Source organism: Dysidea avara, chromosome 2 (assembly GCF_963678975.1).
Source record: "Dysidea avara chromosome 2, odDysAvar1.4, whole genome shotgun sequence".
NCBI classification, from domain to species: Eukaryota; Metazoa; Porifera; class Demospongiae; order Dictyoceratida; family Dysideidae; genus Dysidea; species Dysidea avara.
This window is the reverse complement of record NC_089273.1, coordinates 5,199,554-5,213,582: the sequence shown is the minus strand read 5'-3', so window position 1 is coordinate 5,213,582 and position 14,029 is coordinate 5,199,554. Positions and strand designations below refer to the sequence as shown.

Here is a 14,029-nt window from a genome sequence, read left to right as displayed (position 1 = left end):
TTTAATTTTTTTTGTTCAATGGAATCTTATATTGATCGACTAACTACCTGCCACTTACACCTGCAGATAAACTAGTGCACATTTTGTCCCTAATTCAGTGATGGGTATAGTTTGAATCAGGGATTAAGTATCCACTAGTATACCTGCAGGTGTAGGTAATCTCCCTTATTGTTTCCCTACTTTTTCTGTGATCCCTAATCAACTTGAATATCTTAATTTTTCATTGCACTTGTTGGTTTTAGAATAAAATGTAAACCAGTTAGCTCCCCTTTACCATTATCAAACAGTGTAGTAGTAATAGTTCATTAGGATCCCCCTCTTGAAATGAATAGCACCTGTCAAAATTCTGCTATTAAAACACAATCGTCATATGTGGTGAAATATTTTACAGAATAGCCTTAGTACATCTACTGTAACAACACATCCAACATTAAAAAAAGAAAACAGACAGCCAGATATATAATTTTTTTAATCCCAAAACCTGATATTTGGTCTGCTTGCCTGCTAGCCTACCAGCCTTCCCTATGTTGATAGCCCATACCACTAATGGATTAATAATCATGCTTTCAAAAATTCTTTTAACATTACCGATAATATTAAGTTTTTGTGTGCAAGTACATATAGTTTATATATACAGCTGTACATACTGTACCTCACTTGTAGCTTGCACATACCTGAACATCACATATGCAGAAGGTCAACAGATCCAACCAAATTGTTCCTCTCATTGTACCTGTCGTAATGGAGAATTTGATTGCGAGACTGTGTTGTGTTCAATTGTTGGAGCTACTTGTGTGGCATCTGGTGATCCTCATTATCAAACATTTGATCTTCAGTTCTTTGACTTTCAAGGAGATTGTGAATATATCCTTACTACTCCATGTGATAGTGATGAGTTTATCATCACTGTACAAAATGGTGCACATAATGAGTTTGTGTCTTGTACTGATCAAGTTAACATCACAATTGCTAACACTGAGATAATACTGGGAAGAGGTGATGTTGTTACAGTTAATGGTGAGAATAGGACACAAACTAATGATGGTGTTATTAATACTACAAGTGAAGTACAAGTGATAAGAATTGGTGGGAACACTAATGTTATTCTTGTTGCTCAAAACATCAGGATATTCTGGGATGGAGTATATCGTGTGGAGGTCACTGTATCTACCACATGGCAGAACAGACTATGTGGACTATGTGGTAACTACAATGATGATGATACTGATGATTTCATGACTCCTGATGGTATGCTAGCTGCTACTGCTGATGAGTTTGGTACTAGTTGGATCACTGGTAACACATCTAATTGTGGTCTTCTTGCTGAAATACCACGTTGTCAATCATCAATCAGAAGTATCGGAATACACATTTGCAGTGCATTAAGAGGGCAGTCCTTTTCAGCATGTCACAGTACATTGGATCCTCAAATATTTCTTGTTAATTGTGTTTTTGATTACTGTAATTGCAATGCTGAAGATCGTGAGGAATGTGTTTGTGAGTCTTTAGCCACTTATGCTTCTGCTTGCAGTGCTAATGGAATAATTCTACCAAACTGGAGTGATGCATATTGTCGTAAGTTACATAGTGTTTTACTTTGTATGTACCTCAAACTATTTTCCCTTGTAATGCATGCAGTATGCAAATACACAGCATTACTTTATCAGTATAAAGTGTTCCTTATTTTATATTCTCTAGCTATTCAGTGTCCAGCTGGGATGGTCTACCAACAATGTGGTCCTATCTGTCCTCAAACTTGCACTAGCATTACTGAGACTTGTTATGGTGGATGTGCTGAAGGTTGCTTCTGTCCTGATGGTCAAGTTATTTACGAACAAGGACAATGTGTGGATAACTCTATATGCTTTGCTGGTTAGTACAATTTCTATGTATGTACGTAGATGTGTGTATGTACTGTAAATGTTATGGCCAGTTGGCACTAGTATATCTGCAGGTATAGGAAACCTCCCTTGTTTCACAACTTTCAGCTGCTCCCTTGTTTCCCTATTTTTTTGTTTTTTGATCCCTAATCCAGCTTAAAATTCTTAAATTTTCCTTCTTCTTGTTATAATATATAACACATTGCAGTCTGCAAAACCACAGCCAATAAATTGTACATTATAATTCCCTCACTGCAGCAGGCAGCAGTGCCATATTTAAATTGTACAACTGACTAACTGTTTGATGAATTCAGCCTAGGACAACTCAACTATGGTATCACCAGGGCCTTTTGCCTAATCAGCACCCATAATGGACGATGCATCATGCATGGACTTATCTTTGGCCTCATTTGTGTCCCATTTGTTTCTCTGTTACCATGTAGGAATTGATTTGCAGGTAGCGTGCCCTAGTTTCCTTATCATGTTTACAGCTACAGAAAATCATCCATAATTTCCATAGTTACTAGATTGATTGTAGAGGTACATCATGTCCTGCTGTTCAGGTATGTAACTGAATAGTCACTTTGTTTTTAGTAATTGAAAGTTAGGGCACTTGATCAAATGGGAATTAATTTGGTGCAATTCTATCATTAGATGTGGTATTAACATGTTCACAATTATATTCCAAATAAATTTTAAAATTTTAAAAAACCAAGTAAGTGTGCAAGAAATATTCAAAAATTTTAAACTTTATGTAGAAATAGAAAGTAATGGTTTTTTTATTAGGGCTGTACCGATACCAATATTATATCAATATTGATATCAATATTATATCAATATTGATATTGGTACCGATATTACGAGTGTTGATATTGGTCAATTGCAAGTCTATAGTTCAGATACTTCTAGTGGAGTACTGTAAGTACTAATAAAAATACTATAAGTACTATTAAAAGCTACCGTGTTGCACAAGTGGCTTTGTAGACAAGTGGTAAGATCCTGGACTATACTGTGAGTTGCCCTGGATTCAATTCTCCAAGTAGCTATGTTTTTTTTCTTTGTTTGTTTGTTTCATTTTTGAGGATTTTTTGTGCCACTTTTCTGGTAATACATTTTTATTGTATGAACCTAAATCTCGCAATCAAGACACACGGTAGTGTGTCGTGCGGCCCAAGAAGCCGGCGTATAACACCCGTGAGTATATTGACAGGAAGAAAGAAAACGCAAATTCACACCTCCGTAGCTCTGTGCTTCCTTGATGAAACAAGACAATTTTTGCTGTGGACGTGCCATCCAACTTCAGCACTCCACATTCCAAATTTGAGCAAAATCGCTTCACACGTTCCCGAGATATTCCACTTCAAAAATTGGCTTAGTTACTTCATTTTTTTTCTTCTACTTCTTATTTTTCTTCCTCTAGTCGCACACTTACAAAAACTGCTATAAAATGCGAACGCCATATCCGATTGCCTTGAAATTTGGCACACAGAAGGGGGGTGTAAAGGCGCATCTCAGTACTAACTTTGGCTGGAATACGATAAACAGGCAAAGAGTTATGAGCGATTCACGAAAAATAACACCAATATGTTGTCACGCCTACAGGGTAAACCGCGTATGGGAAGAAGCTGAAAATCGGTGGGTGAAGAGGTTAACTATTGAACCTCAAACCTTTTGTGGTTTGAAAGAAATCGAGCTTAAAACCAGGAAGATACAACGAAAAAACCAACAGTGTGTAACAATTATGCAATCGAGGTTAGCTAATAAAAAATGACTGCTTGCCACGCCTACCAGATAAACCGCTTGGGGTAATGCTTTGAAAATAAAATTGTTGTACAGTTGGAGTAATCATCTTAGAAAGGCTCATCAATGGTGTAGAAGAATCAGACTTAAAGCCACGGAGTTATAACACGAAGTCCAACTTGGTGCAGCAAGTGCGAGATTGAGATACTCTAATAGAGCAGTCATCCTAATAGAGCAGTCACCCTGAAGAGAATTCAAGAGATAAGCTAGAAACAAATAACCTGTATAGAGATCAGCTACAAACAAGTCACCTGTAGAGAGATCAGCTACAAACAATTCACCCTGTAGAGAATTCAGCTACAAACAAATCTCCTTGTAGGGAGTTCATGCAACTATGGAAAGAGATAGTTCAGCTAGAAGAAACCACCTTTTTACCTTGCTGAGAGTTCAGCTACAAAGAAACCATCATGTAGAGAGTTCAGCTACAAACAAATCTCCCTGTAGAGAGATCAGCTAGAAGAAGTTACCTTGTAGAGAGTTCAGCTACAAAGAAACCATCATGTAGAGAGTTCAGCTTCAAACAAATCACCTGTAGAGAGTTCAGCTACAAACAAATCTCCTTGTAGAAAGATCAGCTAGAAGAAGTCACCTTGTAGAAAGTTTAATTACAAAGAAACGACCATGTAGAGAGTTCAGCTACAAACTACCAGACCTTGTAGAGACATCAGCTAGAAAAGTTACCTTGCAGAGAGTTCATCTACAAAGAAACCATTCTATAAAGAGCTCAGCTGCAAACAATCACCTGTACAGAATTCAGCTACAAACAAATCTCCCTGTAGAGAGATCAGCTAGGAGAAGTTACCTTGTAGAGAGTTCAGCTACAAAGAAACCATCATGTAGAGAGTTCAGCTTCAAACAAATCACCTGTAGAGAGTTCAGCTACAAACAAATCTCCTTGTAGAAAGATCAGCTAGAAGAAGTCACCTTGTAGAAAGTTCAATTACAAAGAAACGACCATGTAGAGAGTTCAGCTACAAACTAGTGACCTTGTAGAGACATCAGGTAGAAAAGTTACCTTGTAGAGAGTTCATCGACAAAGAAACCATTCTATAAAGAGCTCAGCTGCAAACAATCACCTGTACAGAATTCAGCTACAAACAATCACCCTGTAGAGTGATCAGCTAGAAGAAATTACCTTGTAGATAGTTCAGCTAGAAACAAATCACCCTGTAGAAAGATCAGTTAGAAGAAGTTACCTTGTAGAGAGTTCAGCTACAAAGAAACCATATTGTAAAGAGCTCAGACCTGTACATTAATCAGCTACAAACAAATCACCCTTTTTTAAATATTGGTGTTATTGTAGTTTCTTTCCAGCTTAATGGCAAGGTTTCTTCTTCTAAGGATTGTTGTAAATGTAATAGAGTGGTACAATAAATCCATCTTTTACATTTTTAAGCACCCGTGGGTGGTATTTATCTGTGACCACATGATTTGTTTGGTTTAAGGTGATTGAGTTGATGTAAGACATCCTCATGTGTCATCTCAATATGTTGAAGTGTACTGCTGTTTGATCTGTCAGGTAATGTTGGTACCTCAGATGTAGGTTCATCAGTATACACACTAGTAAAAAAGTCATTAAGACAGTTAGCCACTTCATGATCAGAACAAGTTAAGGTACCATCATCTTTAAGTAATTTGTCTACGTCATCTTGTACCTTGGTGTTATTATACATCTGACATATTTCCAAAATAGGTTGGGGTTGTGTTGAATGTCTCTTGCTAATTTGGTTTCAATTGTTGACTTGGCGTGTTTAACAGCTGCAGTAGCATTGTTTCTACACTTGCTATATGAGATGTAATCTACATGGCATCTGATGGCCTTATAAGTATTCCATACTTCATGTTTAAGCTTGATTGCTTTGAGTGTAGGCCAATCCAGCCATTTTGGTTTTGGCTTAGAGCTAGCAGTTTTAACTGGAATATAACTGTCAATCAAGTTTAATAGTTTAGTATGAAAACATAGCCACATAGTTTCCACATCTTGTTAGTATCAAGTGATTCACGTGTCATGGATCTATAGTCTCCACATCCATATAACTACTTGGGTACATTAACACATTCTATAGAGTGATAACACAAAAAAATTCAAAACTGACAACAACATGAAATGTATGTATGTATACTGTAACATTAAGTACTGGTGTGGTACAGTCTTTATTCATACATACAGGCTGCTTTTAACACAAAACTTTTTGGTAATGTGAGCATAGGGATGCAGACAGACATACTTACAGACAGACACACGATTTATTACAGTATCCATGTGCACACCTTTTCAAAGATTCCATTTTTCAGATTCCTGATGGGATTCTGTACACTGATGTTGCTAATACCACAATCAGCTTATAACTGTTGCTATTACTAGTTGTTTATGTATGGTGCTACTTTGGCTCAGTACCATGATAAATTACGATAGTTTTTAATGTACATAATGTGCATTTGCCTGTGTTAACAATGGTGATCATTATATCTTAAACATTACAGGTGTTGATGGTCAGACTACAGTCACCATTGTTAGTACTCCAGCTGGTATACCAATTGATGGATCGAATAACACGTTTGACTATCCCATATTTAGTAGTGTTACTCTGACATGCATGGTGGACCCTCCACCATCTGGTAACATCATCACCTACTCATGGAATATTGAAGGATGTTATCTTACTTTTAATAATGAAAGGAGATGTTTTCCTTTTAATCAGACAACACAAAATGTAACAGGTGGTGAACTTCTTGCAGAGGATGCTGGTACCATTACTTGTACTGTAACCATCGATGGTATTCCAATAACTAGTAGTCAATTCACCCTCCGTATATCAGGTATATGTTCTTGTACAGGTAGTTGTTGTGGATGTCATTCTTCATACAAATTTGCTTTTACCTATATATAACTGCTTTTGTGTAGTTGGTGTAATATCTCATTATTTTGAGCATGGTACATAATTGTGTTTCTGTCCAAAATATGTATTTACGAAACAGCAAAGCTGTTCAAAATGTTGTGGTCTTCAAAAACCTACATAGGTGAAAAATGTGAAATCAAAATTGACAGCCAAGAAATGGCTGCAATGATGTTTTGGATGGCTTGGCTTGGAAAGATTCTGGTTTACTGGTTGAAGATCTGATATTGTTGGCAAAATGTTTTTTCTGTTACTTTTGTTGCACGTCAATCATTATGGAGCCAATGCAACTCTATAATCTTGTGTCTGGGCTTCAATTGTGGCATGTATCCATTTTGAAGTCTACCTCTTCCCATCCCACCACCTCCCTCCCTCATCCTCTTTGTGAAAAGTAGGGATGCAACGATTTTGCTGGCAAATTTTTGGAAAATACGTTAGTAAAAGCAAAGAGCAAAATGCTGGAAAATAGATGGAAAATTGGAAAAATGGGCACCGAGGAATGGAAACTTGGCACATTAATTTTTGTATGATAAAGATCGAGATACTCTAATAGAACAGTCACTATTTATGAAATATGAAACATTCTAATAGAGCAGTCACACATGCTTGTAAGCTTGAGATACTGCAATTAAGTTTTACTGATGCTCAGCAAAATAGAAAAATTTTGAGCAAAATAGGTAAAAAATAAAAGAATTGCTGGAAAGAAAAATAGGTAGAAAAAAAGCAAAATGGGCTCATGCCTAGTGAATACTGGTGATACTAATTCACTTGAAAGGTTGGGACTCCCAAAATTCCATAGTGAAAACATATGAAGTCCAAGTTGGAAGCCAAGAAATGGCACAAATTTTAATAAGGACAATTCTGGTGAACTTGTGCTGCCTCCTCCGTTTCATTAGAACTCAGCAACAAATTCACGTGAATTGTTGGTAAATAAAATATTTGCCACTTAACTACATACCATCACAGCTATTTCTTGGCAGCCAACTTGGATATCACATCTTTTATCACCCTGGCTTTAAGGGAGCCACACCTTTTTTACAGCTTTGCTGGTTTGGATTAGATATCACTTCTTTTGTGTTTACGTACTTCAAAGCAGACCATAGGCCAGTTGTGGGGCCTCTTTTGTCTTTTTTCTTTACTACAGGAAGGAGAAAAGAGATCTAGAGCAGTTGTGGATTCGAAAAAATTTTATATTATTATACAAAATATATACTAGTATTTTAAAACATTGTCAATTTGTGACCGGATTTGACAAAACCAGGCTTCCACACACATCCAATTCTTCAACTTTAACCAGTTGTAGCTTGGCTACCAAATATGCTATTGACCTACAATTTTCACAAACTTCTTTTACTGCATGGTGCAATAACTGTTCAGAATTTGAAAGTGATAGTTTACTCCCAAATTGAGTTATGGTTCTTCAAAGTCGCAAATCTGGATGTGTGTGGAAGCCTGGTTTTGTCAAATCCGGTCACATTTAAAAATGAAGTAGGAATCCATGCAATAAAAAGTAGTTAAACAAGAGATGAATGATGGTGTTGCAGTATAACTCAGTGGGAAGCCCCTACTTTGGCATTAGCATTGAACAAAGTGATAATAGCTAATGTGCCAAAGTAGGGACTTTCCCACTGAGCTATACTGTAGCACCATCATTCATCTCTTGTTTCACTACTTTTTATTCCATGGATCCCTACTTCATTTTTAAAATGAATTAAAATACTAGATAGTTTTGTTTTTTTTGTTGTGGCGCAGCTACAGTAGCTACAATGTAACTTGTATTAGTCCTCTTGTATTTTCCACATCTATAGGTATGGGGAAGGTAGATACCATCACTTATAAACACCTTGCCCATTTGCTCAGTGAGAAGTGGAGTTCACCATATTCTGTAGTTATGGGCTGACTTCGCTGTAGTTTGGCGTTCTCCTTGCTGCATTCTTCAATAATGTGTATCGGGGGATTGTGTTCTAGACCCTGTGTACCTCCAGCCATTATCCTTGTTTCTGCTGAGGGGAACACAGAAGCGACGGAGAAGGGGGGGCAAGGAAGGTTGCAGCCCCTGAGAAAAAAATTATTCGAGATACTCTAATAGAGCAGTCAAGATCGAGATACTCTAATAGAGCAGTCACAATATTTTTTAAGAAGTGTAGCTAGCTACGTATGTAGTTATAAATAAGGAGATATAGTGTAGTTGGTAGAGGGAAACTATTGCCAGCAGGTATTGACCTTTTAGTCTTTGACTTACAACTAGACCATGGCATCACCGAGCTAGACCATGAGCCCCCCCCTCCCCTAAATATAGGTGTCTCTACACCACCTCTGGGGGCACCTGTCTCCTTTAGAACAATATTATAATATACTGATTTTATATTGTGCTTGCTTCTTTTTCTTATGCTCCTTTTTCTTATGCTTCTTTTTCTTATAAAAATAGCTATGTCTACCAGAACAATGTAACTTGTAACTGTTCTATCAAACATGACTGTTGTACTAGAGTGACTGTCGTATTAGATTATAGTTATCTCGAGCTAGCTAGACCAATAAGGAGTAAAGTGATCTTGTCTACTGTTAAGTAAATACTGAGCTAGATTCAAGAACAAATGTTGACTGGAATAACTTGCCAACCTCAGTGATTGAGTCGGAAAAATTAAATATATTTGCTAACCATTTACTAGACATATAACTAATACAGCTGTACTGTAATAACGGGTATATGTGTAATTTTCCTGTGGCATTATTCACTCCCTAGGTGCATCGGCATGCCATCTTCCCAGTAGAATAAATCAATAAAATAGATTGTTAAGAGGTGCGGTCTCCGTACTCTATTGCTATTATTCCACCTAAATCTTTATTTGATGGGCGTGGTGAACAGGATCCCAATCGTGAAGTAGCACATATATCTGCCAAGTGTACCTCTTATAGTAGTGCCGGGACTAAAGCTCTTCTAAAATCCAGCTCAGACATAATTCTGTGGTGTCTAAATATGCTGCTGAAAGAAAGTGTCGATACAGAAAATTAATGCCTCGGTATGGTTTGTTGGATGAAGAAGAAGACAAGCAGCCTGATTGTAAGATAAAAGAAAAGACAAGACACAGAGGGTCTACACTCATCCAAACACCAAAAGGCACATCCCGCTGGAGAGTTTGTGATTTTCATCATGAAATATATCTTTAGGATGATTTTTGAAGGAAGAATTTTGAGAGGCATGTAAACTTTTCACTGCAATTCCTACTTAAATGGTACTACTATAGCATTTGATAATGAACAGACAGACAGTATGTAACTATGTATGTAACAATTCCAACTTGTTATAATTTTGGACAGTTATTCATCATATATTCACCTCCAGGTTGGCCTAAGCCTTCTCCTCAAACTCCTCCCCAAACAGGAAAAGTTCAGCAGCTTTAAAGTCTGAGTCCTTCATCACTGTCTGCAGCTGTGGGTTCAGGTGCTTCATCACTTCCTTCTTCCTGGAGCTTGATCCAGACATGACACCAATGGAAGCATAGCTTCCATATACATCTCCTAAAGCCATTTTGTTTTCCTTCATGGCATTACTAGGAAGGGTTGCCTCTATCACTGGTGGTAGCAAGGGATACATCATCTACTTTGTGTCAGGCTGTCTGTACTTGTAGACTTTAGCCTTCTTGCTTTTATTTATAGTCCAAGTAGGATCCAAAACAAGCTCTAAAAAGGCTTCACCGTCCTCAGACAAAGTGGACTTAGATCCATTGCTCTCAGTGTTATTCTCATCCTCGAGTGGATCCTGTTCATAATTACTATTGCAAATACCATTACCATAGTCACCATTGTAACTGGTCACCTCCAAGCCATTGTTGCCATCACCATCACGAGGGAGTTTCTGCAGGTAGAGTCTTTCTCCTTCATTTTTCAACTTGTCCACGTAGTCCTTTAAGTTGGCAACAGAAACTAGCAGTTCTTGTAACAGTTAGTGTATTGAATTCATTGGAAGAGTAGTCATTCTGTTCCAAATGTGAAGACTGCCACGTTTGTCACGAGTACTGTCACAGCAAAGTAAAAAACCAAGTTAGAAGAGATACTTGGTGACTTAAAATATATACTTGGTTGACCAGAAATGATACCATTTGAACTTTTTCACATGACCTCTTTTAAAAAATGTGTTGTGTTAGTAATGTATTGTTGTCTATTATGTGTTGATATTGAGACAGAGCCCTTCAAAATGTAATATCAAGACACACGGTAGTGTGTTGTGCGGTCCAAGAAGCCGGCGCGTAACACCCGTGAGTATATTGACAGGAAGAAAGAAAACGCGATTTTCGCACCTCTGTAGCTCTGTGCTTCCTTAATGAAACAAGACGATTTTTACTGTGGACATGCCATCCATCTTCAGCACTCCACATTCCAAATTTGAGCGAAATCACTTCGCGCGTTCCCGAGATATTCCACTTCATAAACTGGCTTAGTTTCTTCGTTTTTTTTTCTTCTGCTTCTTCTTATTTTTCTTCCTCTTGTCGCACACTTACAAAAACTGCTATAAAACGCGAACTCCATATCCGATTGCCTTGAAATTTGGCACACAGAAGGGGGGTGTAAAGGCGCATTTCAGTACTAACTTTGGCTGGAATACGATAAACAGGCAAAGAGTTATGATCGATTATTCACGAAAAATAACACCAATATGTTGTCACGCCTACAGGGTAAACCGCGTATGGGAAGAAGCTGAAAATCGGTGGGTAAATAGGTTAACTATTGAACCCCAAACCTTTTGTGGTTTGAAAGAAATCGACCTAAAATCCGGGAAGATACAACGAAAAAACCAACAACGTGTAACGATTATGCAATCGAGATTAGCTAATAAAAAAACGACTGCTTGCCACGCTTACCAGATAAACCGCTTGGGCTAATGCTTTGAAAATCGTTGTACAGATGGAGTAATCATCTTAGAAAGGATCATCAATGGTGTAGAAGAATCAGACTTAAAGCCACGGAGTTATAACACGAAATCCAACTCGGTGCAGCAAGTGCGAGATCGAGATACTCTAATAGAGCAGTCATCCTAATAGAGCAGTTACCCTGAAGAGAATTCAAGAGATCAGCTAGAAACAAGAAACCTGTATAGAGATCAGCTACACACAAGTCACCCTGTAGAGAGATCAGCTAGAAGAAGTTACCTTGTAGGGAGTTCATGCAACTATGAAAATAGATAGTTCAGCTAGAAGAAATCAATTTGTAGAGTTCAGCTACAAAGAAGCCACCATGTAGAGAGTTGAGCTACAAGCAAATCTCCCTGTAGAGAGATCAATAGAAGAAGTTACCTTGCAGAGAGTTCAGCTAAAAAGAAACCATCATGTAGAGAGTTCAGCTACAAACAAATCTCCCTGTAGAGAGATTAGCTAGAAGAAGTTACCTTGTAGAGAGTTCAGCTACAAAGAAACCATCATGTAGAGAGTTCAGCTACAAACAAATCTCCCCGTAGAGAGATTAGCTAGAAGAAGTTACCTTGTAGAGAGTTCCGCTTCAAACAAATCACCCTGTAGAAACATCAGCTAGAAGAAGTCACCTTGTAGAGAGTTCAGTTACAAAGAAATCACCATACAGAGAGCTCAGCTACTAACTAGTGACCTTGTAGAGATATCAGCTAGAAGAAGTTACCTTGTAGAGAGTTCAGCTACAAAGAAACCATTCTATAAAGAGCTCAGCTGCAAACAAATCACCTGTACAGAATTCAGCTACAAACATATCACCCTGTAGAGAGATCAGCTAGAAGAAATTACCTTGTAGATAGTTCAGCTACAAACAAATCACCCTGTAGAAAGATCAGTTAGAAGAAGTTACCTTGTAGAGAGTTCAGCTACAAAGAAACCATTCTGTAAAGAGCTCAGCTGCGCCTGTACAGAATTCAGCTACAAACAAATCACCCTGTAGAGAGATCAGCTAGAAGAAGTTACCTTGTAGATAGTTCAGTTACAAACAAATCTCCCTGTAGAGAGATCAGCTAGAAGAAATTACCTTGTAGAGAGTTCAGCTACAAAGAAACCATTCTGTAAAGAGCTCAGCTACAAACAAATCACCTGTACAAAATTCAGCTACAAACAAATCACCCTGTAGAGAGATCAGCTAGAAGAAGTTACCTTGTAGATTGTTCAGTTACAAACAATTCACCCTGTAGAGAGAGCATCTAGAAGAAGTCACCTTGTAGAGTGTTCAGTTACAAAGAAACCACCATGGAGATTTCTGCAATCAATATATGTATTATATATATATATATAATTTGTACGTTTACTTATAAAATATTTAAAGTACATCTACTTCATCTTTTCTTCTTCCTGTGGTAAAGAAAAAAGATAGGTTAAAAAGTCCCAAAGCCGACCTATGGCCAGCTTTGGGGTATACAAATACAAAAAGAAATGAAATCTAATCCAAGACAGCCAAGCTGTAAAGAAAGTGTGCGGCCCTCAAAAAGGCTATGGTGAAAAAAGATGTGAAATCCAAGGTGGCGGCCAAGAAATGGCTGTGATGGCAGGTTAATGGTAAAAATTTTAATAATGACAATTCAGGTGAATTTTGTGCCAAGACCAAGCGGCACAAAAATTCACCTGAATTGTCGTTATTAAAATTTTTACCATTGACCTACCATCACAGCCATTTCTTGGCCACCACCTTGGATTTCACTTCTTTCTTCACCATAGCCTTTCTGAGGGCCGCACACTTTTTTTACAGCTTGGCTGTTTTGGATTAGATATATCTACAAGCTGTAATGACAGAACTTGAGTTATCCTGTTGACTGTGATAAAACAAATCCAGCAAGTAGCATAATAACAGGCCTGCGAAAACAAGGCATGTGGGCACAAACTACACCCTGTCATATAGCAGGTCATATCTCAGTGATGGAATAGAATATTTGTATTTTGTAACTTGTATTATGAAGTCAATTAAATGCTTAATATAAGCTAAATATTGCATGATCAAAGCACAGTGGCATAAAACATTATGGCAATGAAAATTTGAAAAGTAGGCAAATTTTATGTGCGCACGGGTCCTGTTTTTGCAGGCCCAGTCACATGTATCTATTCCAAAACAGCCAAGCTGTAAAATAGGGTGAGTCTCCCAAAAAGCCATAGTGAAAAAAATAATCCAAATTGGAGACCAAGAAATGGCTGTGACGGTAGGTATATGGCACAAATCTTAATAAGGACAATTCAGGTGAATTTGTGTTGCCTCCTCAAGTTTCACTAGAACCAGTGGCATAGCTAAGATGGGTACTGATAGAGCACAGGCCCAACCAATCAGTTCCAGTGCCCTACCAACTCAGGTACTCACCATACGTAAGTAACGTAACTAACTAAAACTAAATTGTGTGATATGAGGTTCAATATGAATCGATGCCTCCTACAGCTAAGTAGCTAATAACTGTTATGCAAACAAAACATGCACACAGCTAGTGTGCTACTAAAGATGATAAGTTTTAGCTGTAAA

The 14,029-nt window shown here is 37.7% G+C and overlaps 1 protein-coding gene across 1 annotated transcript in view; it reads left to right on the top strand.

Moving 5' to 3' along the window:
• Positions 1 to 5,782: 5,782 nt before the first annotated feature.
• The window catches only part of LOC136246372 (uncharacterized), a 62,776-nt gene continuing 54,529 nt past the window's right edge, over positions 5,783 to 14,029 (top strand). The window contains exons 1-2 of the mRNA XM_066037764.1: positions 5,783 to 5,789; positions 6,165 to 6,500. Coding sequence (XP_065893836.1) covers positions 5,783 to 5,789; positions 6,165 to 6,500 — 343 coding nt within the window. The remainder of the gene's footprint in view (positions 5,790 to 6,164; positions 6,501 to 14,029) is intronic.